At 41.1% G+C, this 27,841-nt stretch overlaps 1 protein-coding gene across 1 annotated transcript in view; it reads right to left on the bottom strand.

Annotated features, from left to right (window-relative positions):
• The window catches only part of HEATR4 (HEAT repeat containing 4), a 95,539-nt gene extending 69,260 nt beyond the window's left edge, over positions 1-26,279 (bottom strand). The window contains exons 1-4 of the mRNA XM_027844969.1: positions 25,372-26,279; positions 11,537-11,727; positions 10,530-10,670; positions 3,278-3,481 (exon numbers count right to left, since the gene is read on the bottom strand). Coding sequence (XP_027700770.1) covers positions 3,278-3,481; positions 10,530-10,670; positions 11,537-11,727; positions 25,372-26,279 — 1,444 coding nt within the window. The remainder of the gene's footprint in view (positions 1-3,277; positions 3,482-10,529; positions 10,671-11,536; positions 11,728-25,371) is intronic.
• Between the last annotated feature and the right edge of the window lie 1,562 nt (positions 26,280-27,841).

Below are 27,841 nucleotides of genomic sequence, written 5' to 3'. Positions count from 1 at the left end.
GACCCTGGGCAAGTCACTTAACTCTGACTATCTCAAAAAAAAAAAAAGAAAGAAAAGAGAAAGAAAGCATTACTATAGCAGTTAGTACAGAACCATTAGAATAGAAGCAGTAAGGTATAATAGCTAGAGGGCTGGCCTTGGAATAACAATGAGCTATATTCAAATCCTGCCTTTGGTAACATACTAAATGTGTGATTATGGTTGAGTGACTTAACTTCTCTAAAACTGTAAATTATAGAAGTACCACATAGAATGAAATTAGAGGTATGAAACCCCCTCCTCACCATAAAAAGACCTCTCCAAGATACAGGGTGTCCCAAAAGTCGTAGTGTAGTTTTAAGGCATTGAAACTTGATCAAGAACCAAGGAAGGTTATTAAAGCTTAAAATTGCACCAAGACTTTTGGGACACTTTGTGTAGAAGAGGAAATTAAGCGACTAATACAGTTAGTAATCTGCAGAACCCAGACTTCCACTAAATGGTTTGCTTTCAAATCCCACGTATTTGGTATCCCTTAACCAGACTGATAATCTCAAGCTCATATATTAATTTCATTCATTCATTCCTTCATCCATTTGTAGCTGAAGGGAGTATTGCTGCCCTGAAGGCCACCCCCTTTCTTCAGGCCCTAGGTTTCTGATTGGTGACTCCCTCCACAAGACTGTAATTTTAGAAAGGACCCACACCCGTTTCCCCTGACTCCTAGACATTCCGTCTCGATTCTTCCTCCTCCCCATCTGCAGCCACTGCCCCTGTGTGGGTGCATTGCTTAATTTTATTTGCATCCTCAGCAGTTAGCACGGTGCCTGACACATGTTGTTGAGTGGTTTAAGTTTTGCCTGACTCTTCATGACCCTATTTAAGGTTTTCTTGGCAAAGATACTGGAATGGTTTGCCATTTCCTTCTCTGGTTCATTTAATTTATTTTTGTTTTTTGGGTTTTTTTTTTTTTTAGGCAATGGGGTTAAGTGACTTGCTCAGGGTCATACAGTTAGTAAATGTCAAGTGTCTGAGGCTGGATTTGAACTCAGGCCCTCCTGATTCCAGGGCCAGTGCTCTATCCACTGCACCACCTAGCTGCCTCATCTGGTTCATTTTAAAGATGAAAAACAGGGTTAAGTGACTTGCCCAGAGTCACACAGCAACTAAGTGTCTGGGGCCAGATTTGAACTCAGGAAGATGAGTCTCTGACTTCAAGTCCAGCATTCTATCCCCTGTGCCACCTAGCGTCCCAGCCTGACACACAGTAAGCACTTAATAAGTCATCTGTCTGTCTGTCTATCTATCTATCAATCTACCTATTTGCTTATCTATCTATCCACCTGTCTGTCTATCTATCTATCAATCTACCGATCGAACTATCTATCTATCAGAATTATAGAAGTAAAACTGGAAGGGCCCTCAGAGGCCATATCATCCACCCCCTCCTTTTACAAAGGAGAAGTTTGAGACCCAGGGAGTTTAAATGTCTTGCCCCAGATCACTCAGGTCCTTCTGACTCCAGAGCTAATGCTCTTGCTGAAAATGAGCAGGGGGGGCATCAAGGACGGGAGCAGAGAGTCCTTAAGCAGGCAGAACAGCAGGGAAGGGAGTGGAAAAACTTCACAAAGATCCTTCTTATGACAGGACATTGACGTACGGAGCCCAGCTGAGAAGAGACCCCTGGTGTCCCTTGGATAAGCTCACCTCCACTTTGTCCTTTAGTTTCTGGAAATCTTCTGTGAACCAGTTCCTAGTCTTGGTGGAGAATTCACTTCCCTTTTATCTGGGTGTCTGTTGGCCTTAGCTTTGTCGGCTCTAGTGCCAGACAGAAACTTTACCCTCTCTTGGAATTTGTCAAAACCCTCTGCCAAGTTGAATGAAGGCTCAGGCCTGTTGCCAAAAGGATCAGAAGTGGGGTTTGGAGGAAGATGATTAGGGGGGTGAAGAAGGGGGTGAGCCTGGAGACCTATAGGAGAACAGGGGCCAGGCAGGCTGGAGTAAGAGTGCTCATTATTCATTTTGGAAAGATTTGGAGGAAAAAGATCTGTTTACTTTGTTGTTGTTGTTGATTCATTTCAGTTGTGTCCAGAGCTCCATGACCCCATTTGGGGTTTCCTTGGCAAAGATACTGGAGTAGTTTGCCAATTTTTCTCTAGCTCATTTTACATATGAGGAACTGAGACAAATAGTATTAGATGGCTTGGGTCACACAGCTAGTAAATGTCTAAGACCAGATCTGAACTCAGAAAGATGAGTCTTCCTGACTCTAGGCCTGGTGCTCTATCCACTGTGCCACCTTCTAAGTCCATAGATTTTTTTTAAGTAAATTAGTTTTTTGTTTTTTTGGTTTGGCAATGGGGTTAAGTGACTTGCCCAGGGTCACACAGCTACTAAGTGTCAAGTGTCTGAGTGCTACCTAGCTGCCCTGAGTAAACTAGTTTTTATATAAAATAAGTTTTTAAGTGAATAAGTCACCAGTTTTTAAGTAAATATGTTTTTAAATAAATAAGTCACTGGTGGCATTCCCCCAAAAGCTGTTGATTACTCTTCTTATTCATTTAGTAATCATTTATTACAAACCTATTATTTGCAATCTGTGGCTTAGTGGATAGAGTGCCAGCTAGGCTTAGAGTTGGGAAGAGCTGAGTTCAAAGACCTGAGTGGTTTGGTTAGCCAACTAGTCACAGGGAAGTCTCTTTGGTGTCCTAGCTTCTTTATCTGAGCCTCATCTTCCTCGTCCGTAAAATACCTGTAGTACCTGTTTTACCTGAGTTGTTCAGGGATCATATGAGATAATGTATGCAAAGCATTCTGCAGGCTTGAAGGTGCCAAAGAGGGTACTCCAAAAGTCACAGTGTGGCCTAAAGCTTTAATAGTTTAAAACTGTTCTAAGACTTTTGAAATACCCTGTATACCTGTTGAGTAACTCTCAAAGCCTATAAGTTAGAGATGAGCTGCTAATCTGCCTTCCTACGAGTTTCTACATCTAGAATTCATTACAGTGGAGAAATTAGAAGTTAGACCTCTCCCTTACCCTTTCTCCACCCACCCCCACCCCCAGTTAGTTATCATTGTTAATCACTATGCTACATTCTGAGAGATATAGGGACATCCTAGACACAGTCCTTGCCCTGGAGACCCAAGGGGAAACCTGAATTTTGTTCATTTTTAGAAGATAGAGAATAGAAGCAGTACATCACTCTTGGTACCTTGCCTCATGGGATCCTCTCCAGTCCCAGCAACTCTATGGAGTATACAGCATACAAAATGGAATTCTCTTTCCAGGGGCACTCACTTAGAATCCAGGCATTCTTCCATTCCTTCAGCATGTTCCGGAGGACCCGCATTTCCCAGGACACATTTTCCTCTATTTTTGGTACACAATCCTTCCTTGCTCTCCTGACCTTGGCAGGAATAATCTCTTGGCTCAATTCCAGGGGGTCCTTGACTGGAGTGGGCAAGGCGGTCCAACGGAAGGCTCCCCTTTTGGGCCTGAGAGCTGTCTCGATAAGATGGAATGTGATTGATTATTTGTTCTGCCTGGCCCCTCATCTTTATCCCTCCTGCCCCTAAAATGAAATCATACCACCCAGCAGTCACCAATACTGATTAGAGGCAGCCAAGAGTCCTCCCTGGCAAAAACTCAAGACAAATTATATTATTTTGCTTACACAGCATCCTAAGTAGTTGAGGAGCCATAGGCTCATATGGGAAATTAATGATAGATCACAGGGGGAGAAACCAAGAATCCTGATTAGAGATGTAAAATTTGCAGGAATTTTGAAACCATGGTGGTTTGTAGGAGCTAGGGAGTTGTTTTTTCAAATGTTTGGGTTTTTGGGGTTTTTTTTTTGGTGCAACCAGACTTATCCTTTGTATTACAAGTGCCCACATATAATAGGTAGGAATTACCTATAACAGGAATATTGTGGTAGGATAACTCCATGTGTGGCAATCAGTTGGGGGAGACAGAGATAGAGGAAATTCCTCTCCCTCTCTGTCCTGGGTTTCTGGCTTGCTAACAACATTAGGTGAATGATGATTCCAGATTATAAATCTCCCTTTTTCCTTTAATTTATTCGATTTCTCTTTGAACTGGCTTAGGAAGTTATGACAGATAGCAACACCAGGTTTGTGATTTTCTGGGGAGAATCATGGATGGCTCAGGCCCTTCCCTCCCTTCTGCTTCACATTAAGGTAGGGATTCTCTCTCTGTCTCTGTCTCCTTTCCAGTGTTTTTAATATGAATAGGTGCTGTATTTTTCTTCTTCTTTTAATTATTTATTTATTTTAAACACTTTTTTCTTTTCATATTTTGAGTTCCCTTTCTCTCCTTCCCTCCCACTCCCTACCATCCAGTGAGAAGGCAAGCAAAATTATATCAATTATACATGTGAAATCATGCAAAGCACGTTTCCATATTAGCTATGTTGCATAAAAAGTAAAAAAATATTAAGAAAGCAATAAAATTATACTTCAATTTGCACACAGAGTTCATCAATTCTCTCTCTGGAGGTGGACAGCCTTTTTTCATCATGAGTCCTTTGGAATTGTCTTAAATCATTGTGCTGATCATGGTGGCCAAGTCTTCCACAGTTGATCATCATTACAATATGCTGTTGCTGCATACAATGATCTCCTGGCTTTTCTTACTTCATTCTGCATCAGTTCATATAGGTCTTGCCATGTTTTTTTTTTTTTCCTGAAACCATCTTCCTTATAATTTCTTATAGAACAATTTTATCACAATCATGCCACAACTTGTTCAGCTATTCCTCAATTGATGGGCATCCCTTCGATTTCCAATTCTTTGCCACCACAAAAAGAGTTGCTATAAATATTCTTGTATATATAGGCTCTTTAATGTCTTTGGGAAACAGAGCTAATAGTGGTATTGCTGGATTAAAGGGTATGCATAGTTTTATAGCCCTTTGGGCATGGTTCCAAATTGTTCTCCAGAATGGTCGAACCAGTTCACATCTCTAACAGTTTATTAGTGTACCTATTTCTCCTCATCTCCTATAGCATTTGTCATTTCTGTTAGGTAGGAGGTGGTATCTCAGGTTGTTTTAATTTACATTTCTCTAATCAATCCTCTTTGGAGCATTTTCCATATGACTATAGATAGCTTTGATTTCTTCTGAAAACTACCTGTTCATATCCTTTTACCACTTACCAATTAGGGAATGGCTCTTTTTTTTTTTTAATGTTACTTAGTTCCATATCTATTTGAGAAATGAAGACTTTTTCAGAGAAACGTGCTGTAAAAAAATTTTTGGTACTACTTCATTATCTTATGATATCTTTAGCATAATGTAGTTTCCTGGCTAATCTGTTTTCATTAGGTCTGTTTTTGCTTTTGCATTGTCTGAGATCATGATTGTTACCCCTGCCTTTTACACTTCATCTGAAGCAAAATAGATTCTGCTCCAGCCCTTTATCTTCACTCTGTGTGTGTGTGTGTTTCTGATTCAAGTATGTCTCTTGTAAACAACATATTGTTGGATTCTGGTTCCTAATCCATTCTGTTACCTGCCTCTGTTTTAGGAGTGAGCTCACCGCATTCACCCTCACAGTTATGATTACTGTGTATTTCTCTCCATCCTATTTTCTTCTGTTTCTTCTTCTCTCTCTTTTTATCTTGTCCTTCCTCAAATGTCTATTTTGCTTCTAACCACTGCTTCTCTTAATCTGACCCCTCCCTTTTATCAACATCCCTCACTTTTTCTTATCTCCTTCCCCTCCTATTACCCTATTGGGTAAATTATATTTTTATACATAACTGAATGTGTGTAGATATACAATATATAAAATAGATATTCTCCCTTCTTTGAACCAATGCCAATGAAAGTGAGGTTTGAGCACTGCCCACCTCCCCATTTCCCTCTGCACTATGAAAGTTCTTCCTTACATGCCTCTTTTATGTGAAAACAATTACCGCGTTCTACTTCTCCCTTCCCCTTCTCCCAATGCGTCCTCTTTCTCACCCCTTCCTTTTTTTTTGTTTTTGCAAATCATTCCAACATAATCATTCCAACACCCATGCCCTCTGTCTATGTAGACTCCTTTTAGCCGTAGAGCAGGGATTCTTAATCTTTTTATATCATGGAAACTTTTGGAAGTCTTGGTGAATACCCTTCTCAGAATAATGCTTTTAGGGGGCACGTAGGTGGCGCAGTGGATAGAGCACCGGCCCTGAAGTCAGGAGGACTTGAGTTTGACTCCAGCCTCAGACACATAACACTTACTAGCTGTGTGACCCTGGGCAAGTCATTTAACCCCTATTGCCTCACCAAAAAAAAAAAAAGCACCCCCCCCCCAGAATAATGCTTTTAAATGAAAATAATAAAATACATAGAATTATGAAGGAAACCAAATATGTTGAAATAAATATGCAATTTTTCCATCCAAGTTCTTGGACCCCTGTAATCTAGCCATGGACCCCAGCTAAGTGCTCCTGTACTAGGGGATGGGTGAATCAACTATATTATCTATATTGCCTTTTCCCCCAGACCTTTATTGTCTAAAAATAAACCTCAAAACAGTAAGTTGGATTATCAATTACTAAAATATTTTATATATAGCTTTAGGACAAACAATAACAAGAGTAGACCGGACAGAGGGAAGTGGAGCACAAAGGGCCGGCCAATTGTGTTCTTCAGAAATGACAGCAGCTAGTGTTAAGTGTTCTGGCTATAGAAACTGGAGAGCTTTGCCCAGTTCAGTCTCTTTCTTTCCCTCTTTGTGGGGAAGAAAGCAAGAGCATTTGGGAGGAGTTATTCTGTTATTCAAGTTGTATCCTTCTCAACTTGGAAGGAGGGCAAGGAAAAAGGTCTCACCAATCATAGCTTAATCCTTTATAATCTGCCAGGATGGCTTCAGCCCGACCCCCTGCTTAAGTCTACCACAGCAGCTCTGAATATTAACTATTAGAGTCTTTGTAAAGAAGAACAGAGAAGCATAGGTATCTAACTCTGCAGGCCTTGCATGATGACAAGATGGATCTCATCCTTTTGGCCTGGCCTTCCCTCTCTTATATTTCCCCCAAATCTGTTTTGGTCTTTCTCAATGACTATACCACTCCACCCCCTATTCATTCATCACTTCAGTGGCCTGTGGAATTCTGGAAAAGCTTCTGCATCTCCATAGTTACTCTAATGCAGGGTCAGATTCTGATGCATGGTTAAATTGATGGGGAAAAAATACACACACACACATATATATATGTATGTTATATATGTTAATACAGGGTAGAAAGAAAGATGAAATGGGAGAAAAGAAGGAAGGAAGAAAGGAAGAAAGAAAGGAAGGAAGGAAGGAAGAAGGAAAAGAAAGAAAGAAAGAAAGAAGGAAAGAAAAAAGAAAGAAAGAAAGAAAGAAAGAAAGAAAGAAAGAAAGAAAGAAAGAAAGAAAGAAAGGAGATAATTTTTTAAAATCCCTCTTACTTTAGAGGCATCTGCAATCTCATTGTAAACAAGAGAGCTTCCCCCTTTCCCCACCCTGCCCCACAACTTCATTTGATTCTCTGAGTCAAGAAGGGAACAATGAAGAACAAGAAGGGCTGAGAAAAAGTACAGAGCAATTGTGAAATAAAACTGTAGAGAAGAAGGTCACAGGATTTCTCTCTCTCTCTCTCTCTCTCTCTCTCTCTCTCTCTCTCTCTCTCTCTCTCTCCACCCCCACCCCCAATAGGTCAGGAAAATGGAAGATCATCCATTTAGAGTTCTAGAATAGAACAGATTGTAAGCTGGGAGCTGCCTGTGGAGATGACCACTACAAGAACTTCCCATCAGTCACAGAGCTTTGAAAGGGAGCTACTTGACCATGAGGAGACACTGCATTTATCAAGGAACAGAGACACACACCCCAGACAGACACAGATAAAGAGATATAGCCATCCAAAGAAGGGAATAGTTTCAAAGAGTGAGACCTCTGGAAATTGAGTCAAGCTAAGGAAAGAAGACCACTGAGGGAGCCCAGCTGAGCAGCCTGGCCAGCAGAGACATTGTACCCAAGGAGAAATGTGTAAAGACTGTATAGAGAGAAATAGCATCTATAGGCTCTGCAGTCAGGAGTTGTAAGTTGCCTTTGTCACTCCTCTATCCTATATGTGTGGCCCACTAGTACTTTGATCTTAATTTCCATGGATTCCATGTACATTTGTGGGAGAGTACACCTGCAGCCTGATGGCCCAATGGATAGAGCACTAGGCCTGGAGTCAAGAACTGCATTCAAATGTGGCCTCAGAAACCTACTAGCTGTGTTACCTTGGGCAAGTCACTTAACATCTGTTTGCCTGAATTTCATCATTTATAAAATGGGGATATTAAGAGCACCTACACTGCCCCCACCCAAGGGTTTTTGTGAGAATCGAATGAGATAATATTTGAAAGTGCTTATTACACTGCCTAGGACATAGTAGCCACTACATAAATGTTAGATATTGTTGTTGTTAGTGGAGGTGGTTTTTTAGGTTTCATGGGGAAAAGTTTTTGTACCCATTCTTTACGCTTTACCATCTTAGTAAACACCTTTGCTGTGAGCCAATCACTTTTACTGCCTAGTTATTAATGGAAAACAGACTTCTGATGCCTTGTGTTTGGAGTACAGACGTAAGGGTTACTTCCTGGAATTCAAGGTAGTATCCATGGGAACTCAGCCTGTGAGTGTGTGTACATATTATATCACCAGAGACATTCTTCACACTTCATCTTGTAGGAATCTTGTCCATGTTCTTCTGGGAAGAAGAACACTGGAAGCTTTCCTCTGCATTGTTTATTATTGACTTATAGATATCTTGGGATAGCCCTATAAAGTTTTCCATCTGTTGTCTTCCATTCTTGTTATATGACTAGCCTACCTCTTCTTCTGGTCATAGACTCATAGTATGATTGTAGACATAGAGTGAAAGGAACCTTTCTGGCCATCTAGTTTAACTTAATTTTTATAGTTGAGGGAACTGAGGCCAAGGGAGGCTGAGTCAGATTTGCTAAAGGTCACACAAGTAGTCCACATCATGCTTGTCTTTTATGCTCTGTCTTCTGAGTAAGAATTTTACTTGAATATTTCTTCGATACTTTAATAATCTATGACTTCCATGGAGGCAAACTGCAAATTTGGTGGGCCCTTCTTCAACAATTGTTGTGGTCAAAACATTTGTCATCTTGTGGCCAAGTTGGTGATGAGCCATTCTGAACTGAATCTACTAAGGCTGGTCCTTGGATGACAGAAATGCCATTTATTCCTGGACTCCTTATAAAAGCCTTTCCAGATTGGTAGAATAAGTCAGACCTTGTGCTGTGCTGGCATACCTTTGAGAGCTCAGGCTCATCTCCAATGCCTCATCATGGCTGGAGAAATAAGAAAACTACCATTGGCAATATGGTGGAGAATCTTATATCTACTTAGCAACTTTTGAAAAAAAAATAATTTTTAAAACTTCTGTTGACAACTATAGGTATTAAAATACATAAACAAGTGCATAAGAAAAAATAAGAAAAATAAATAAGAAAAATGAAACAAACCCCGGAGGCTGTACACAGCTCTATGAATTTCCATTATTTATCAAGTATTGATCCCCACTCCAAGAGATATGCATATTGACTTCAACATAAATAGACCCACATCATCTTTGTTTTCATGATTCTTTTCTTCTGGGTACATAACATGGATGTGATGTTATTGTTGCCTTTTAACTCCACAGTTGTAACCAATGTATATATTATTGTCTTTGGGTCTCTTCTTTCTTCACTTTACATCACTTTATTGATCTTTGACCTATGGTATCTTGTGGAGATGTAGACCTATGCTATGTTACTTACTCCTATAGTCTGAGATTTCTCTGAAAGAACTCTGGCAAATCAGAACAAAGACAGTGATTAGGGAAGGAAGCGTTGATGCTATTTACTCCCAAAATTGTCCTGGGTCCATGTAAGCCCAGAGGTTAGGGTACTGGGTCATAGGTTACATCCTAAAACATAGATCAGGGACGGTGTGTCTTTTGGAGAGATGGTCCATTTTATCGAGCTGGTTGTAATTGTTTTTAGCAGGGCACCTGTTGCACCCTGATTTATCTCTTAGCAATCTCATGTTGCTCCCTAGATAGATTTATCTATCTTGAAGAATGAAGACATGTTTTCAGGCATGGAGCAAAGGCAATTACTGAGAGGAAAAGGTAGGGTGGCCCAGGAGTGAAAACTGAAAGGGGACCAGCCCAAAGGAGAAGACCAGAACATGAGGCTAACATGGCAACTTTCCAAAAGACACTTTACCTAACATGAGACCTGCCTCTTCTTCTAGAACTGGTTTTATAATCTGGTTTATAGATATTATGTCAGGTTTATACCAACTAGGTACATTGTAACTGCTTAGATTTTTTAAACTTTCGTATAGAATATTAATAAAGATGATGATTTAGTATTGGTGGGAAGGAATCAGGTTAACTACTTGGGTGCCCTGGCCAATGACCCAGTGACTTAAGTTAAACCACCCATATCACCAGAAGTACTGCTTCTATCATAACCACCCTTAAATGGCTTCCTCCTTACCTCCTACAGGACGTGGATTATAATTCCACTCTTCCGGACCTTCTGGGAAAGCCTTTGGCAAATGTTTACAGTATTGGTTGAGGTTTTCCAAAAGGATCTTGTCATACTCCATGCCATCCCGATGGAGGATCTGAACTAAGTCTAAGTGGGCATAAAAATGACCAGTCATAGCAGGACCCGCTTTCATTTGCTCCCCCAAGTTCACCCTCCCTCTACTCCTCCAATTTTCTAGGCTCAGTGATCATGCCTAGTTTCTGGCTGCCCTAAGGACTTGAGAAGAGATCCTTTGAAGACATCTATAGTTGGGGATGATACAGCTATAGGAAGAATTGGGACTGAAAATGGCAACAAAAATCATGAGAATGTGGAGGTCTAATTCCTAGTGAGAATTAGCATATAAGGACAGGAGCTGTTTTACCAACGAGTATAGCTCTGGGTTAATATTCAAATGCCCCGAGCAAGGGATAGTCTTTTTGGCTCATGATTGCCAGACGTTTTAAAGATACACCTTTTCAAGAACAGCTCTTTGAAAGCAAATTTTGATGGGGGGTTAAGGGAAGGCAGGAGGTGGAGAGAGAAGTACATAGCATGGCCAAAGAGAGCAGGCCTAGATAGGGTACCATAGTGGTATCCCAGGGCAGTTAAGGAGTAGGATGAAGACTTTGTAGGCAAGGGCCAGAAGCATCCTAAGATAAAAGAAGGGCATTGAAAGGGGAAGAGGAGGAATATCAAAGACAAAATATTTTCATTCTACAGTTTTAGCCAGGGTTAGCATTCATATGAGGACGTGGGATGGGCAAGAATAAACAAAAAAATTGCTCCCCAGTTATTTCTGATTCCATCAGCAGGGGTAGAATCCTTACAATCTGAGTCATCCAAGGCCTCTGAATTATTCTAATGGTCATATCAGAGACAAACTAGGAACCTTTAAGGACTTGGATCATGGCCCCCAAATCCTTCTACCCATTGCCTTCCTCACCCCACCACCAAGAGTCTGTCTCTCTTACCAAAGTAAATCTCCTGTTCAAAGGCATTTTCTGTGACATAAGCATACTTCCCAGCTCTGGGATTTATGTGTTGCCTTGGCTGTGGAGGTTGGGGCCGGAAGAGGCTCCGTTCAGCAAGTATATCTTCAACCGTCTTATTGGTGCCAACCATCATCTCGGGTTTCTTCTTAAGTGGTAAGTAAGCAGGAATTCTTGGCAGAGGGAAGGAATGGAGGACGAATAAGTACGTTGAGGGGAGAGGATGGGCAGAGAAAGAAGCTCCCTGTCTGGGTGTGATAGGAAGAGGAAGGCAACCCCTGACCACTACCAGGAATTCTTACTTGTCTACGCTAACAGAAGATCATTCCCCTTTGCAAATGTGAAATTGGAGCTGTGGACATTTACGGGGGAGTGGGTTGTACTGTGGGCCCTGCCACCCAGTTTGTTAGACTGTGCAGTGGTAGACCTACAGTGAAGAAGACCTGAGTTCAAATCTAGCCTCAGACACTTACTAGCTATTGTGATCCTGGACAAGTCACTTAACTTCTGTCTGCCTCAGTTACCTCACCTGTAAAATGGGAATAACAATAGTATCTACCTCTCAGGATTTGTGTAAAGATAAAATGATACAATGTTAGTAGTACTTTGCAAACATTAAAGCACTAAATAAATTCCAGTTATTATTAGTATGGCTCTATATGTTTAATTTTCCCTACTAAGTGAGTCCTGTGCTGTTTATCCTCAGCACTCAGTCTCACCACTGGTAAAGGACGACCCCCCAAGGGGCTGGTGTGCCAATATTTCTATCATGGATCATTTGGGATGGTAAGGTCATGGACCTAGAAGGGATATCAGAGGTCCTCTAGTAAAAGGGTGGGGAACCTTCGGCCTTGAGGCCGCCATGTGACCCTCTAGGTCCTCAAGTGCAGTCCTTTGACTGAATCCAAACTTCACAGAACAAATCCTCTTAATAAAAGGATCTGTTCTGTAAAACTTGGACTCAGTCAAAAGGCGGCACCCAAGGACCTAGAAGGCCACAAGTGGCCTCGAGGCCGCAGGTTCCCCACCCCTGCTCTAATCCAAACCCTCAATTTTACAGTTGAGGAAGCCGAGGCCAGAGAAGTCAAGTGATTTACCCAAGGTCACACAGATAGTAAGCATAAGAGCAGTGGCATTCTGGTAAGTGTTCAACATCTGGTGCTCCAAAAAGAAAAAAAAATTATGCTTGCCTGAAACACTTTTAAGTTTGATCTGCATTGTTATCTCTGTCACTTAGCACAGGGCCTGGTACATTTGTTGTTGTTCAGCCATTTCAGTTGTGTCTGACTCTTCATGACCCCATCTGGGGTTTTCTTGGTAAAGATACTGGAGCGGTTTGCCATTTCCTTCTGCAGCTCATTTTACAGATGAGGAAACTGAGGCAAATAGAGTTAAGTGACTTGCCCAGAGTCACACAGCTAGAGAGTGTCTGAGACCAGATTTGAACTCAGGTTTTCCTGACTTCAGGCCCAGTACTCTATTCACCACACCACCTAGCTGCCCATCATGGTACATAGCAGATACTTAATAAATACTTCCTTCTCCCTCTCCCCTCTCCTTTAAGTCTACACAATCAATGAAACAACAACCCGGGCCCTGATTTGTAGTGTTTGTTGAAATGGCTTGGTTCCATTCTGAGTTGACTCCAGCACAGCTCTGATAAAGGGGCAGGATTTAAAACCCAGCTTTCTGTGTCTAGAGCCAGTGTCCTTTCTGTGGTAACACAAGGCAAGGAAATCCAAAATCCCCACTTTCAGTTCCAACTCTGCCAACACCTCACTCCAAACAAATGATCTTTTCCAAATTTCATTAGATCATAAACTCCTAGAGGGTAGAGAGTGTCTTTTGCCTCTTGATATCTCTTACATTTAGCCCAGTACTTGGCACACAATAGGTGCCTAATACATGTTTATTGATTGGATTGATACTACTTACTTTCTTAGTTTTGCCTGGATGACTTGAGACAGCCCTTCTCTTCTACCCACTACAGGTGACTGGTATCTGGGAAATGTCTGGAAAATATTGCTACTCTGTTTACTCAGCAATGCTCTCCAAATTTCATCACTGAACAGCCTGCTTCTTAGTTTTATATCCTCTTACTAGTTACCTTTCAGATTAGTATAATATAGGCTTCCCAGGATTAGAACTCAGAGCCATGAGTTTTTAAATTCCCTGCTACCATCTTCTGATGGGCAGATAGGTGGCTTAGTCGATAGAGTGCTGGGCATGAAGTCAGGAAGATTCACCTACCTAAGTTCAAATCTGGCCTCAGACACTTCCTAACTGTGTGATTCTGGGCAAGTCACTTAACTCTGGTTGCCTCAGTTTCCTCATCTGTAAAATGAGCTGGAAAAGGAAATGGCAAAGCACTCTGGTGTAAGGGAAACTGAGGAGATCCTTCCCAGCCCCTCGCATGACCACCTCATGACCTGACATAAGGAATGTAATTTAAAGTTAGTATGTGTGACCAGGAGCACCAAGGGAATGGAACATCAAAGAATAAAACAAACTATGTCACCAGGGCGGAACAACTCTCATCTCAAGGAATATCTTGAGGAAAGCGTGTACGTATCCAAGGAACTGGCCTCTCCTTGGATATGTACATTAAAAAATAGGCATCTGGAGCTTTGGCCAAGCTCCACCTTTGTTCTAAGGTTGTTTTCCTGTGGTTTACCTAGATATAAAAAGGGCCATTTAGGAATGGGACTTTTGGAGGTCTTCGTTTCAGAGATGGGGACGCCCACTCTGTTGACTTTCCCAACCGAGAGCCTGACGGCTGTCATCCAGGACTCCCCCAGCCAGATGTTCAGGAGTTGGTGCTTCTTTGGATTGGTGACGTATTTCTTTTTCTTTATCTCTATATCCTTCTGTTAATAGTCTTTGCTTCTAAGATTGTATAATCATATATGATCACATTTATATGCATGTATGTTTATGACTATTCCCATTATTAAATCATTTATAAACTAGGAGAAGTGTGAACATGTCTTTGTGGGTACAGATCCAAACCTGTGAAACAAATTATAAGTGCTACAGCCCATAACACCTTACCATTACATCTGGTAAACCCCAAATGGCGTCATTAAGCATTTGACGCTACTGAAAAATAACTGAACAACAACAAATGATCTTTTGGGATCATTACATTCTTTTGGTTTGTTTTGGTTTATTTCTGTCAGGGAAAACTATCTTTGACCTGGAATGAATAGAACAAAAATGGTTAAGAGGGTGCTAAAACCCATAATAAAGGGAAATAAATAATAAGCAAGTACCGAGCTACCCTTGATTCAATACAATTCAATAAGGACTTATTTATTGAACATTTACTATGTACCAGTAGCTGTGCTAGAATTCAAGAACTCAAAGACAAAATGAAAACTCTCAGAGCAGACTAGATCTTAAGGTTCTGAAAGAATTGGATCAACTAAATTCATTACGTCTCTGCTCCTCCCCAAACCTACCACTCTCTCTAACTTCTCTGTTTCTGTCAATGGTACCACCATCCTTCAGTCAACCATCTTCACAACTTAGGAGTCATCCTTGACTTCTCAGTCTCCCTGACCCCACTCAGCAGTCAGTTGCCAAATTTTATCATTTCTACATCTATACCTCTCCACTCTGTAGGCTTCTATTCCAATTGTTGTTCAGTCATTTTCAGTCTTATCCAACTCTTCATGACCCCTTTTAGAGTTTTCTTGGCAGATATTGGAGTGGTTTGCCATTTCCTTCTCCAGATCATTTTACAGATGAGGAAACTGAGGCAAATAGGGTTAGATGATTTGCCATGGGTCACAGAGCTACTGGGTGTCTAAAGCCAGATTTGAACTCACAAAGATAAGTATTCCTGACCCCAGGCTTGGTGCTCTACCTATTGCACTATCTAGCTGCCCCCTTATCACCCCAGTACAGGCCTTTATTATCTCTCACCTATTCTACTGGTACAATAACCTCTTCATTGGTCCCCCTGTCTCAAGTTTCTCCCCTCTCCAACCCATTCTCCACACAGCTGTCAAAGGATTTTCTTAAGACACTAGTCTGAACGTCTCTAAAAGCTCCAGTGACTTTCCATTGCCTTTAGGAGCAAATACAAACTTCTCTATTTGGTAATTAAAGCCCTTTGCAAACTGATTTCAAACTGCATTTTCAGGCTTATCACTCATTATTTGTTTTCATTCCCTTTATGGTCTACCCACCTTAGCCTACTCTTGCTCATACAAATCATTCCTTCTTCCATTCCCATACTTTGGGATTAGTGGTCCCTATATGCCTATAAAACTTTGCCCTTGTCTTCCGCTTCTTAGAATTCCTAGCTCTGTTCCTTCGACAAGAGGCCTTCCCTAGTCCTTCTCCAGCTGCTAGTAGCACCTCTCTCATCTCCCCAAAATCCCTTCTATTATCATTGTATTCCAGTCATTTCCCCCGTTAGAATGTGAGCCTTCTGGCTTTCTTTAATTTTTTTTTTTTTTTTTGGTGAAGCAATTGGGGTTAAGTGACTTGCCCAGGGTCACACAGTTAGTAAGTGTCAAGTGTTTGGTCTGAGGCCAGATTTGAACTCAGGTCCTCCTGACTTCAGGGCCAGTGCTCTATCCACTGCGCCATCTAGCTGCCCCTGGCTTTCTTTTTTTTTTTTTTAATGTAATTTTGTTTGTTTGTTTGTTTTTTAGACAATTGGGGTTAAGGGATTTGCCCAGGGTCACACAGCTAGTAAATGTGAAGTGTTTGGCCTGATTTGAACTCAGGTCCTCCTGACTCCAGGGCCAGTGCTCTATCCACTGCACCACCTAGCTGCCCCGTCTTCTGGCTTTCTTTTCCTCCTCTTCCTCCTGTGCCTTGCCACATTGGAGAAACCTCTGGCTTGAGGCCCTCCTCTCCTGATTAGTAACTTCCTACCTGGAACACTCTATCAGGAAGGGACCCAAAATGCCCCATTTTGCTCTCAATAATTCATCATTTATTCAGTAAACATTTATTAAGTAAGTGGAGCCAAGATGGTAAATTAGGGACGCCTATTAGCTGAACTCTCCCAACAGTCGCCTCAAACAACTTTAAAATAACACCTCAAATCGAATTTTGGAGTGGCAGGACCAACCTAAGATCATGCTAATACATTTTTCTGGTATAAGAAAACTTACGAGGTTGATAGAAGTCTGTGACACCTGATGGAGGCCTATCCAGAACTCACACATACAGTAGTGATAACAGGGCCACAGCAGCAGCAGAGGTAGCTTTGGGAGCTCTCAGCTCAGGGACAATAAAGGGGTCAGACAACTGGTCAGAAAGAGATTACTGGGGCAGCTAGGTGGCACAGTGGATAGAGCACCGGCCCTGGAGTCAGGAGGACCTGAAGTCAAATCCGGCCTCAGACACATAATAATTACTACCTGTGTGACCCTGGGCAAGTCACTTAACCCCACTGCCTAGCCAAAAAAAAAAAAAAGAGATTACTGAGGAACCTTTGTTGGCTCTGATTGGCAACTCTATTACCCATACACAATTCTGGGCCACAGTTTCAGGGCATACAGGAGCGCTAAAGGTTAGTCACAAGGGGGGAAGGGCCTTGGTTGCAGTTCCAAAGGAAAAAGAAGTGCTAGTGTTTGTGACTCCAGGGCACTAGGGGACCTTTCTGGGTACAGACCAGGAGAGCAGTGACCGTACCTCTCCCAGGATCACACCACCTTGGAAGCACCAAAAACTTGTGGACCCCCAGGACCAGCTCTTAAAACAACAATACAAAAAATCCTGACACTTCGGACAGTGCCTTCCCACCCCAGGCGAGCAGAGCTCAACTTTAAATTAAAGTTCAAAGTCAAGAAATAAGCTGGAAAAATGAGCAAACAACAACAAAAATAATTTGGTGGCAGGGAAGACCAAAACACAAACTCAGAGAACAACAATATGAAAACAGCTACAAATAAAGCCTCAAAGAAAAACAGTAATTGGGGCAGCTAGGTGGCATAGTAGATAGAGCACTGGCCCTGAAAGTCACGAGGATGTGAGTTCAAATCCGGCCTCAGGCACTTGACACTTACAAACTGTGACCCTGGGCAAGTCACTTAATTCCATTGACTAGCAAAAAAAAGGAGGGGGGCAGCTAGGTGGTGCAGTGGATAGAGCACTGGCCCTGGAGTCAGGAAGACCTGAGTTCAAATATGGCTTCAGACACATAACACTCACTAGCTGTGTGACTCTAGGCAAGTCACTTAACCCCAACTGCCTCACAAAAAAAAAAAAAGAAAGAAAGAAAAAGAAAAAAGAAAATGGTAAGTGCACCCAAACCCAACAAGAATTACTAGAAAAGTTAAAGAGATGAGTGGTAGAAGAAAACTTGGGAAAAGAAACGAAAAATGATGCAAGAAAATTATGAAAAGAGAAGTAACAGATTGATAAAAGAGGCACAAAAAATGCTGAAGAAAATAACACCTTAAAAAACAGAATTGAACAAATAATAAAAGAGGCACAAAAATCCACTGAAGAGAAGAACTCCTTAAAAAGCAGAATTGGCCAAACCCAAAAAAGATGAACAAAAATTCACTATGAAAAGAACTCCTTAAAAAGTAGAATTGGTCAAATGGAGAAAAAAGGCATTGTTGGGGACAGGATGTACCTGGAAAATCTCTAAACTATTAGAGGTCAGTACTGGTAAAGGCAATGGCCTTCTATGGATCATCCGTCCTTGACTGTACCCTGGACTTGCTTTGCTGCTGAGTAAACATTTGCTGAGTCCCATGGGAAAGGGGGTAGTCACAAGTAAACAAAGAAGTCTTAGAATAGACAATTAACCTTCACCCTGAAGTGATGCTTCTCTGGGCCTCTTATCAAGTGAGAACTTTGTATCTTTAGCTCTTGCTCCTGGGATACTGTAAATCATCATTCACTTTTATGTATAAAAATTCAAGCCTCACTAGAAATAAACAGTCCTGGGGCTGACTAGCCTAGCCCAGCTTTCTCTTCTTTATTTTTCCATAACCTCCTCATCCTAAGTCAGCTGCTGGCAAAGTATAAAATCTCACTAAAGAAAATAATTTCTTAAAAAAAATTAGAATTAGACAAATGGAAGCTAATGACTCCATGAGACATCAATGGAAACAATGGAAACATCAAGGTGTGTGGCACAGCGACTCTAACACAATTAAATTCAGAGACTTCTCAAGGTGGAAGCAAAAGTTACTCTTTATTACAATCTGGCGAGAAGGGGCGTCTACTCCTCCAGTACACTACCAGCAGGAGACAGGCGAGGCACAAAGGACAAAGCAAGGTTATATATCTTAACACAAACAACGAACTCCCACCCAGCCACTATGCCTTACTCCCATTGGCTGGGAGGCGGGCAAAAATTCTAGGTGTGAAAATCTTTCCCATTCCCAAAGAACAAGGAAACAGGGTGTAGCCAATTCAAACATACATGTCCTTATTTAGTATACCTAATGCTAATGTGGCAGTGGCAATCAGGAGAGGGTTTAGGGCCGAATTAAACTTATGGCCTGTTTGTTCTCTCAGAGCCTATCTCTAGTTTCAAGAAGTCTTTTCATCACCATCCTGAGAAGTCTTCACAGAGGTTATATCTCATTCAAAGGGAAATAAGAAATAATAAAACAAAATCAAAAGAATGCAAAAAAAAATAGAAGAAAACAACTGACTGAGAAAATAGATGCAGGAGAGATAATTTAAGAATTATTGGACTACATGAAAACCACGATCAAATGCATGATGTTTCAAGAAATTATCAAGGAAAACTGCCCTGATTTCTTAGACTGAAAAGGTAAAATAGAAATTGAAAGAATCCATCAATCACTTCCTGAAAAAGTTCACAAATAAAAACTCCCAGGAATATTATAGCCAAATTCCAGAGCTACCAGGTTAAAGAGAAAGTATTGCAAGCAAGCAGAAAGAAATAATTTGAATATTGTGAAGCCACAGTCAGGATAACACAAAATTTAGCAGCTTCCATGTTAAAAGAGGGGAGGACTTGGAATATGATATTCTGGAAGGCAAAGGAGCTAGGATTATAACCAAGAATAACCTACCCACCAAAACTGAATGCAATCCTTTGGGGGAAAAAATGGCCATTTAATGAAATTGAGGACTTTCAAGCATTCTTGATAAAAAGATCAGGGCTGAGTAGAAAATTTGACACTCAAACACAAGACTAAAGAGAATCATAAAAAAGTAAACATGAAAGAGTAATCATAAGGGACTCAATAAAGTTAAACTTTGTATATTCCTATGTGGGAAGATGATACATGTAACTCCTAAGAATTTTATCATTATTAAAGTAGTTAAATGTAGTTTACATAGACAGAGGGCATTGCTGTGAGTCAATTATGTTGGAATGATCTCCAAATATAATGAAGGAGAGAAAGAGGGATGCACTGGGAGAAGGGGGAAAGGAGAGGCAGAACAGGGAAAATTTTCTCACATAAAAGAGGTGTACAAGGAAGAGCTTTTACAATGAGGGACAAAAAAGAAGGAAAAGTGGTGGGCAATGCTTGAACTTAACTTTTATCAGAATTGGTTCAATGAAGGAAGAACATATATGTATATATATATTATACATATATATACACATACTCATACTTGGTTGTACATAGAAATGTAACTTACTCAATAGAGCAATAGGAGGGGAAGAGGATAAGAAAAAGAGGGGATGATAAAAGAGAGGATGGATTAAGGGAGGCAGTGGTTAGAAGCAAAACAGATTTTTGAGGAGGGACGAGACAGAAAGAGAGACAGAGAGACACAGAGAGAGAGAGAGAGAGAGAAGAAAATAGGATGGAGGGAAATACACAGCTGATAATCATAAATGTGAATATGAACGTGATGAGTTCATCCATAAAATGGAAGCAGATAGCAGAATGGATTAGAAACCAGAATGCAACAATATGTTGTTTACAAGAGACACACTTGAAACAGAAAGACACACACATAGAGTTAAAATAAAAGAGCTGGAGCAGAACCTAATATGCTTCATCTCAACTAAAAAAAAAAATCAGGAGTAGCAATCATGATCACAGACAAAGCAAAAGCAAAAATTGACCTAGTTAAAACAGATTAGCAGGGAAACTACATTTTACTAAAAGGTATCATAGACAACAAAGTAATATAAAAAATTGTTACAGCAAGTTTCTCTGATAAAAGCTTCATTTCTCAAATATATACTGAGTAAAGAACTGCATCAAATTTATAAAAATAAGAGTCATTCCCCAATTGATAAATTGTCAAAGGATATAAACAAGCAATTTTTAGAAGAAATCAAAGTCATCTATAGTCATATGAAAAAATGCTCTAAATCACCATTAATTAGATAAATGCAAAACAAAACTCTGGGGTACCATCTTTCACCTTTCAGAAATGACAAATGCTGGAGGGGATGAGGGAAAATAGGTACACTAATAAACTGCTGGAGTTGTGAACTGGGCCATCCATGCTGGAGAACAATTTGGAATCATATCCAAAGGGTTATAAAACTGTGTATGACCTTCATTCCTACCCCATCCCACTCTTCCATCACCAGTTTCACTTCCGTTTATATGTTGTCTTCCCCCATTAGAATGTTCCTTGAGGGGAGGGACAGTCTTGCTTGTTTATATTTGTATTCTTGATATTTACCATAGTACCAGTTAATAAAAGTTCATTCTATCTATCTGTCTATCTATCTATCCATCTAGCTATCATCTATCCATCTAGCTATCATCTGTCCATTTTTATCTATCTATCTTTGCTTCTTGAGGGCAGAGAATATTTTATATTTGTATCCCCAACACCTTATGTGTTTGTTTATTGCAGTTTCTGTGCTAGTATCAGTGATACCGAGATTATTGAGAACAGAAGTGTTCAAAGGACTGAAGGGTAAATATTGTCCCAATTTTCAAAAAAGGGAAGAGTGAAGAATTTTCAAATTATAAGCTATTGAACATTTGGTTTATGAACATTCAGAAAGAGGAGTAGACTGATTACCAATAGGCAATATGGCTTCAATAAGAATAAGTCATATAACATTCAAACTGTGGTCATCAAGGATTCAGTGTCAATTTGGAGGGAAATCTCCAGTTAAATGCATTAGGGATCTGTCTTCGATACCGATGTTCAATATTTTTACCAATGCCTATGCCAGGGGTGGGGAACCTGTGGCCTCAAGGACATGCGGCCCTCTAGTTCCTCAAGAGCAGCCCTTTGACTGAATCCAAACTTTACAGAACAAATCCCCTTAATAAAAGGATTTGTTCTGTAAAACCTGGACTCAGTCAAAAGGCCCTAGAAGGCCACATGTCCTTGAGACCACAAGTTCCCCACCCCAGGCCTATGCCTTTATCAAAGGCATAGAACACAAGCTTATCAAATTTTTAGATGACATAAAGTTAGAACTAGCTAACACAATACATGACAAAGTCAGGGTCCAAAAAGATTTCAAAATATAAGAATTCCAGGCTGAATCTCATAAAAATGAAATTTAATATAGATGGGGATAAAATGTTCCACCTGGATTCAAAAAATCAATTTCACAAGTATAAGACTGGAGGAGGTATGGCTATAACAGTTAGTGTTAAAAAAAGTGGGGGGTGGGCAGGGTCAGTTTTAGCAGATTATAAGCTTAACAACAAGGAACAGTAAGCCATGGCTGCCACAATATATGATGTGATCTTAGGATGTTAAGAGAAAACTTTTGTTCAGAAATGGGAGGTGATAGTCCAGCTGTATGCTCTGCCCTTATTAGACTACATCCAGGGGATTGTCTTCAGTTTAGGGTGCTTTGCTTGAATGTAGCGCTCTTTTAGATACCAAGAAGATATGCACAATAGAGATGAACATCTGCTACTCAGGACAGAAGTTTCTACTTATCAGAAGTTGACCCTCAAAGGGTTAATACTCACACTAACTGACCAGGCAGATCGCGATTGACTAGGTTGACTTCCTATGCTGAGTGAAAGGGAAGGAGGAGTAAACAGCCTTGGAAGAGATGGTCTGGGAGGTAATCTACGAGGAGCCGGGGGATTGCAATGCAGCTAGGAGAGACTGAGATCAAAGCCACTCCAGCGAGTAGAGGCGAGAGGACTGCTGTGGCTCTCCCTGACATTGTAAAGGCTTCAAGCTGGTGTCTGAGCAATCCCCAGCTTCTTCGTGTATGTGACCAAGAGGTACACTGGATCCACACTACTATTGCTGCTGGGGCTGCTGCAGCGGCAAGTGGGCGGGAACCATTCAGGCCACTGCAGAAGAACCTGAAGCTGTCATTTGCTGAGAACTACCAGTGGTAAAACTCTTCTCCTATTTCCCCTCTCCCTGATGTAATAGTATATGTGTTTCAAAGCACACACACACACACACACGTGTGTATATATACATATGCATATATACACACACATATGTACATATGTGTATATGTACGGATGTGTGTGCATCTTTAAAGTTTAAATTTTACATTGCTGTTCACCCGGACTCTAAAAATCAATTTTAAGGTATAACTGTGATCATTACAATGCATTATTCCTGCATGCATTTTATTGGCTTAATAAATGCTTGTTAATTGATTTGATCAAAGGCAATTGACAGGAAGGTTATTGTTGACTATACAGAGAAAAAGGGAAGTTCTCTAATTTGCTGGGATCTTTCACCAGCTGGAGCCTTGAAATGAACCAAATTGATTTTATTGCCAATTGTTATTATAACTCCTCAAAAGCAGGGAAAAGAATTTGTCATTCAGTCGTTTTTCAGTTGTGTCTGATCCTTTGCGGTCACATTTAGAGTTTTCTTAGCAAAGACACTGGAGTGGTCTGCCATTTCCTTCTCCAGCTCGTCTTACAAATAAGGAAACTGAGGCAAACAGGGTTAAGTGACTTGTAAGAGTCACACAGCTAGTAAGTGTCTAAGGCCAGATTTGAACTCAGGAAGATTAGTCTTCAAGACCAACGCTGCCTCTAGAGAAAAGAAGAAGTCTTATGAACATGAACCGTAACAGACTCCCCCAGGCAAAGGAAGACAGTCAACATTGCTGGTTGGTATGGCATTTTCTCCCAAGCTCCTCTGAAGGAGCATCTTTGTTCCATTGCCTTCGCTAGTTCAAGGAAACCTTTCCCTCCTGCAGAGGTGGATGTCAACCCTGGTGATTACAGAGAGAATCCCCATACAGATTGGGAAGTTGGGAGAGCCTGGCTCTACCCAGAGGAGGGTGGAAAGCACAGAGAGGGAGGAACTTCTCTCAGGGTATCAATTCCTTCTCCCTTCCCCTCAGGTTAGTAAATCTCATCTCTCAATCACTGTCTCTCTGGTTAGCCTGCCTGAGCATTAATAACCCTTTGGAAGTCAACAGGAGACATTTTACAGGAACTTATTCTGACCAGCAGGTGTCAATTTCCAGGGTGCATATCTGTTTAACCTACTAGTCAAGTTGAGGCAAATTAGCAAGCATTAAATGCCCAGTCTGTGCTAGGCACTGTGTTATGTAAGTTACTATAACCCTTCCCTTGTGAAAGTATTGGGCTAAATCAGTACCAATCTACCTGGCTGGCTAAATTAGTACCAGTCTAGCATGTTGTGGTGAACAGAACACTGAACTTGGAGTCAGTAAGACCTGAGTTTGAATCCTACCTCATTAGCTTATTAGCCGTATGACACTTGGCAGGTTTCAAATTATCAACGGAGATGAGATATGTACAGCTTTTTGTAAACCTTGAGAGTGCTAGATAAATGCTAGCTATTATTATTCAGTAATTTAACCTCAAGGTTAGCTAGGTAGCTTAGTGGATAGAGCTCTGGGTTTAGAGTCAGGTAGACTCATCTTCTTGAGTTCAAATGTGGCCTCAGACACTTACTAGCTGTGTGACCCTAGGCAAGTCACTTAAACCTATTTGTCTCAGTTTCCTCATCTGTAAAATGAGCTGGAGAAGGAAATGGCAAACTACTCCAATATCTCTGCCAAGAATACTTGAAAAAAGGGGTCGTGAAGAGTTGGACACAACTGAAAAATGACTCAACAACAACAACAAACAACAATTTAACCTTTCTAGGCCTTAATTTCCTCATCTGTAAAATGAAGGTGTTGCATTTGATGACCTCTAAGGTCATCTGTCTCCAAACCTATGATCCTGTAGCCCAGTGCTAATTCTGGGGACTCCTGCCAGTGAATGGGGCTTGTTGACATCAGAATTTACTGAAAGGTGTAATCCCCAAGAGAAGCTGGTTTCTTTCAGTGGTAAATGCCATACACTTGTCGCATGAGGCTTGGGGAAATCATAGTAGCACCACATCAACCTTACAGAGAAAGCTTTGTTTGTTTTGTTTTTTGTTTTTTTGTTTTTGTTTTTGTTTTTTGCTTTTTGGTGAGGCAATTGGGGTTAAGTGACTTGCCCAGGGTCACACATCTAGTAAGTGTCATGTGTCTGAGACTAGATTTGAACTCACGTCCTCCTGCCTCCAAGGCCAGAGCTCTATCCACTACACCACCTAGCTGCCCCAAGAAAAAGCTTTGCAATAAAAATCACTCCCTCAGGAAAACTAAATGAAGTGTTAATCTTCCACACAATGGCTTTTACTGATTTAAGTAGTTGTACAGGCCCTGTTCACAATCAGATCTAATTGTATGATTCAATCAAAACCTGGACCTTCCATAATTTGGTCCCACTATATCTTTCCTACCTTGCGCCTCATTACGCGGATGGTGCAAAAGCAACTTCTGCTCCAGCTAACCTGATATTTGACCTCCAGGACCTCCAGTCTTTACCCAGTTAAGGTATCAGAGCTAAGAGTGGCACGGTTTCAACCCCACCCTTACAGAAGAGAGATTAAAAACTACCAAACATAGCCTCTGGCCTGAGCCAGAATACCTGAAGTAAACAGGGAGCAGTAACTCTGGTTTCTTTTCCTCTTGGATGGGAGCAGCAGCGTCTACGCCCTCAAATTCTGCCATCTCTTCAGCCTCAAGCTGGGCCAATAATTCCAGGTCACTGGCAGAGGAAAGCTCATCCTGGATATGGCTCCAGTCATACTGATGTCTCAAGAAACTCTGCCACTTGCTGGGAGGGACCCCAGGCCGTGGAGGTCTCTTGTTTAAGATCCATCTAGCTGTACGCTTGTTCAATTTTTTGAGCACAATGTTCTCCCAACTTCTGACCTCCCTCTCTGCTGGTCTAAACCATGTTTCTCTTTGTTCTAGTTTCCACTCAGAAGTGTTTGACAGAATTGTTGATTGGGAATCCACAATCTCAGAAACAGGACTGGAGGAAGATCTAGCCGAAGAATCGCTGGGTGAGTTTTCTTTCTTAGGCCTCTTCAGTTTGCATTTCTTCGGGGTCTTAACACTTTTAGTTATTGGTTGGAGTGCCGGTAAGGACCGTAAGGACGGCAGGTCCATTATAGATGAAGATAACAGCGGCTTGAGTTTGGGTGCCTTCCGAGCTTGGAACTCTCTGTTCTTGGACAAAGAGATGTTTTCTGTGTTGTAGATGTGGTCAAAGTTATACTGGGAATAGGGTATACAGGGCAGCCCCCATTGCTGCAATACTTCTTGGGAGAATGATAGCTCTGCAGATGCCTGTTTGAGATATTGGTTCTTCAGACGGGCACAGTGCTGGGAACTGTTGGGGGAAACAGGTGGCACACCTAAGAATGAGTCACACTGTGACTTGCTCCCTGACTTAAAAGAGCAAAGTGCCGTGCCCCATCCTAGTCGAGTAAAGGTATGCTTGTCCTGTGAATGGGAGGCAGAAGGATCCAAGCTCGTGGAGCTATTCATGCTGTTCCAGAGCAAATGCTTCTGAATGAAGCACCAGGTCAGGCATGAGGGGCCGGGGCTGGGTCAGAGACACCAAGGAACCTGTTTAGGGAATAAAGAGAATTGGTGATATGAAGAATTTGGGTCACCTTGGGAATATTCGTATGAATCGATACAGAGCAAAGCACATAGCTGGAACAGCTTATACTATAACATGAATGAAAGCAACACAGAGACTCCAGAGCTCTGACTAATGCACTGAATCATCATGACATCAGCAAACAGACAATGAGTATACAGAAAAGTGGGGAATGACGGGTGCAGAACTGGGCATAGACTTGGGTCAGACTTGGTCAATGTATAGATTTGTTTTGTTGTCATTGTTCAGTTGTGCCCAACTCTTTGTGGCTCCACGGACCATACCATGCCAATATTGTTCATGGGGTTTTCTTGGCAAAGAGAATGGAGTGGTTTGCCATTTTCTTCTTTAGCAGATTAAGGCAAACAGAGATTAAGTGACTTGCCCAGGGTCACACAGTTTGTTAGTGACTGAGGTTGGATTTGAATTCAAGTCTTCCTGAGTTCATGCCCAGCTCTCTATCCTATGAACTACCTAGCTGCCCCAGATTTGTTTTACTTAGTTGTAACTTGTTGTAAGAGACTACTGTTCTGTTGGAGATGTGGAATGTAGAGGGAGAGTCATTAGGAAATCACAGTGATTTTTTTTTAAAAAAAAGAGTATATATATATGAATTGACTTCCCTGGCACTGTGGATAGACTTCTGACCCTGGAGTCAGGAAGATCTGAGTTCAAATTCGGCCCCAGACACTAGCTGTATGATCCTGGGCAAGTCACTTGACCACTTTGTGCCATTTCCTCAACTATAAAATGGGAATAAGAGCCCCTACCTCTCAGGGTTGTTGTGAGAATCAAATTAGATATTTGTAAAGCATAAACTTTTAACTGCTATATAAATGTCAGCTATTATAAAATGACGTAATATATATGGCAGGTGAAAGATGAAATGACTGAGGAAACAAAGGTTTGAGCTTCTGAGCATATTGATTTATTAAGCAATACATGCTAATTGCCTAACAAATTGGGACCAAGCCCCTCAGCTATGGCACTGGACACTAAATACAGGGGAGAATAGATTTTTTTATGCATTAAAAGATAACAATAAACAGGATATAAAACAGGATGTATAATTAGGCAATCTGATTTCTAATTGGAGGAAAGATTAGGGGCTTTCCAAGTTGGTAGGGGGAGAGCAAACCCATGCATTTCCTGGAAATCAGAAAAATAGGTGTCCCATTTCCCCCCAAGTGTCTGTATTCAATCAGAGAAAGGAAGAAAGAAATAGTAACTGAGTGACCAGTACAAAGCTATTTTTCAGATAAGACATATAGGCTGCCTGAGATGTATAATTGTGAGAAAACTCCTTGAATCAACCCTTGGATTTGATTGGGTTTCTGGTCAGCACAACCTAGGTCCTCAGTTAAGGGTCTCTAAGTAACAGGGAGAAGTGGTCCAGCTTCCCAGCCACTCAGGATTAAGCTCAAACAATGCAATAACATTTTTT

The sequence above is a fragment of the Vombatus ursinus genome, unplaced genomic scaffold (genome assembly GCF_900497805.2).
Source record: "Vombatus ursinus unplaced genomic scaffold, bare-nosed wombat genome assembly UNPS02014945.1, whole genome shotgun sequence".
Lineage (NCBI taxonomy): Eukaryota > Metazoa > Chordata > Mammalia > Diprotodontia > Vombatidae > Vombatus > Vombatus ursinus.
The sequence above is the reverse complement of the archived record's forward strand: the minus strand, read 5'-3'. Positions and strand labels throughout refer to the sequence as shown.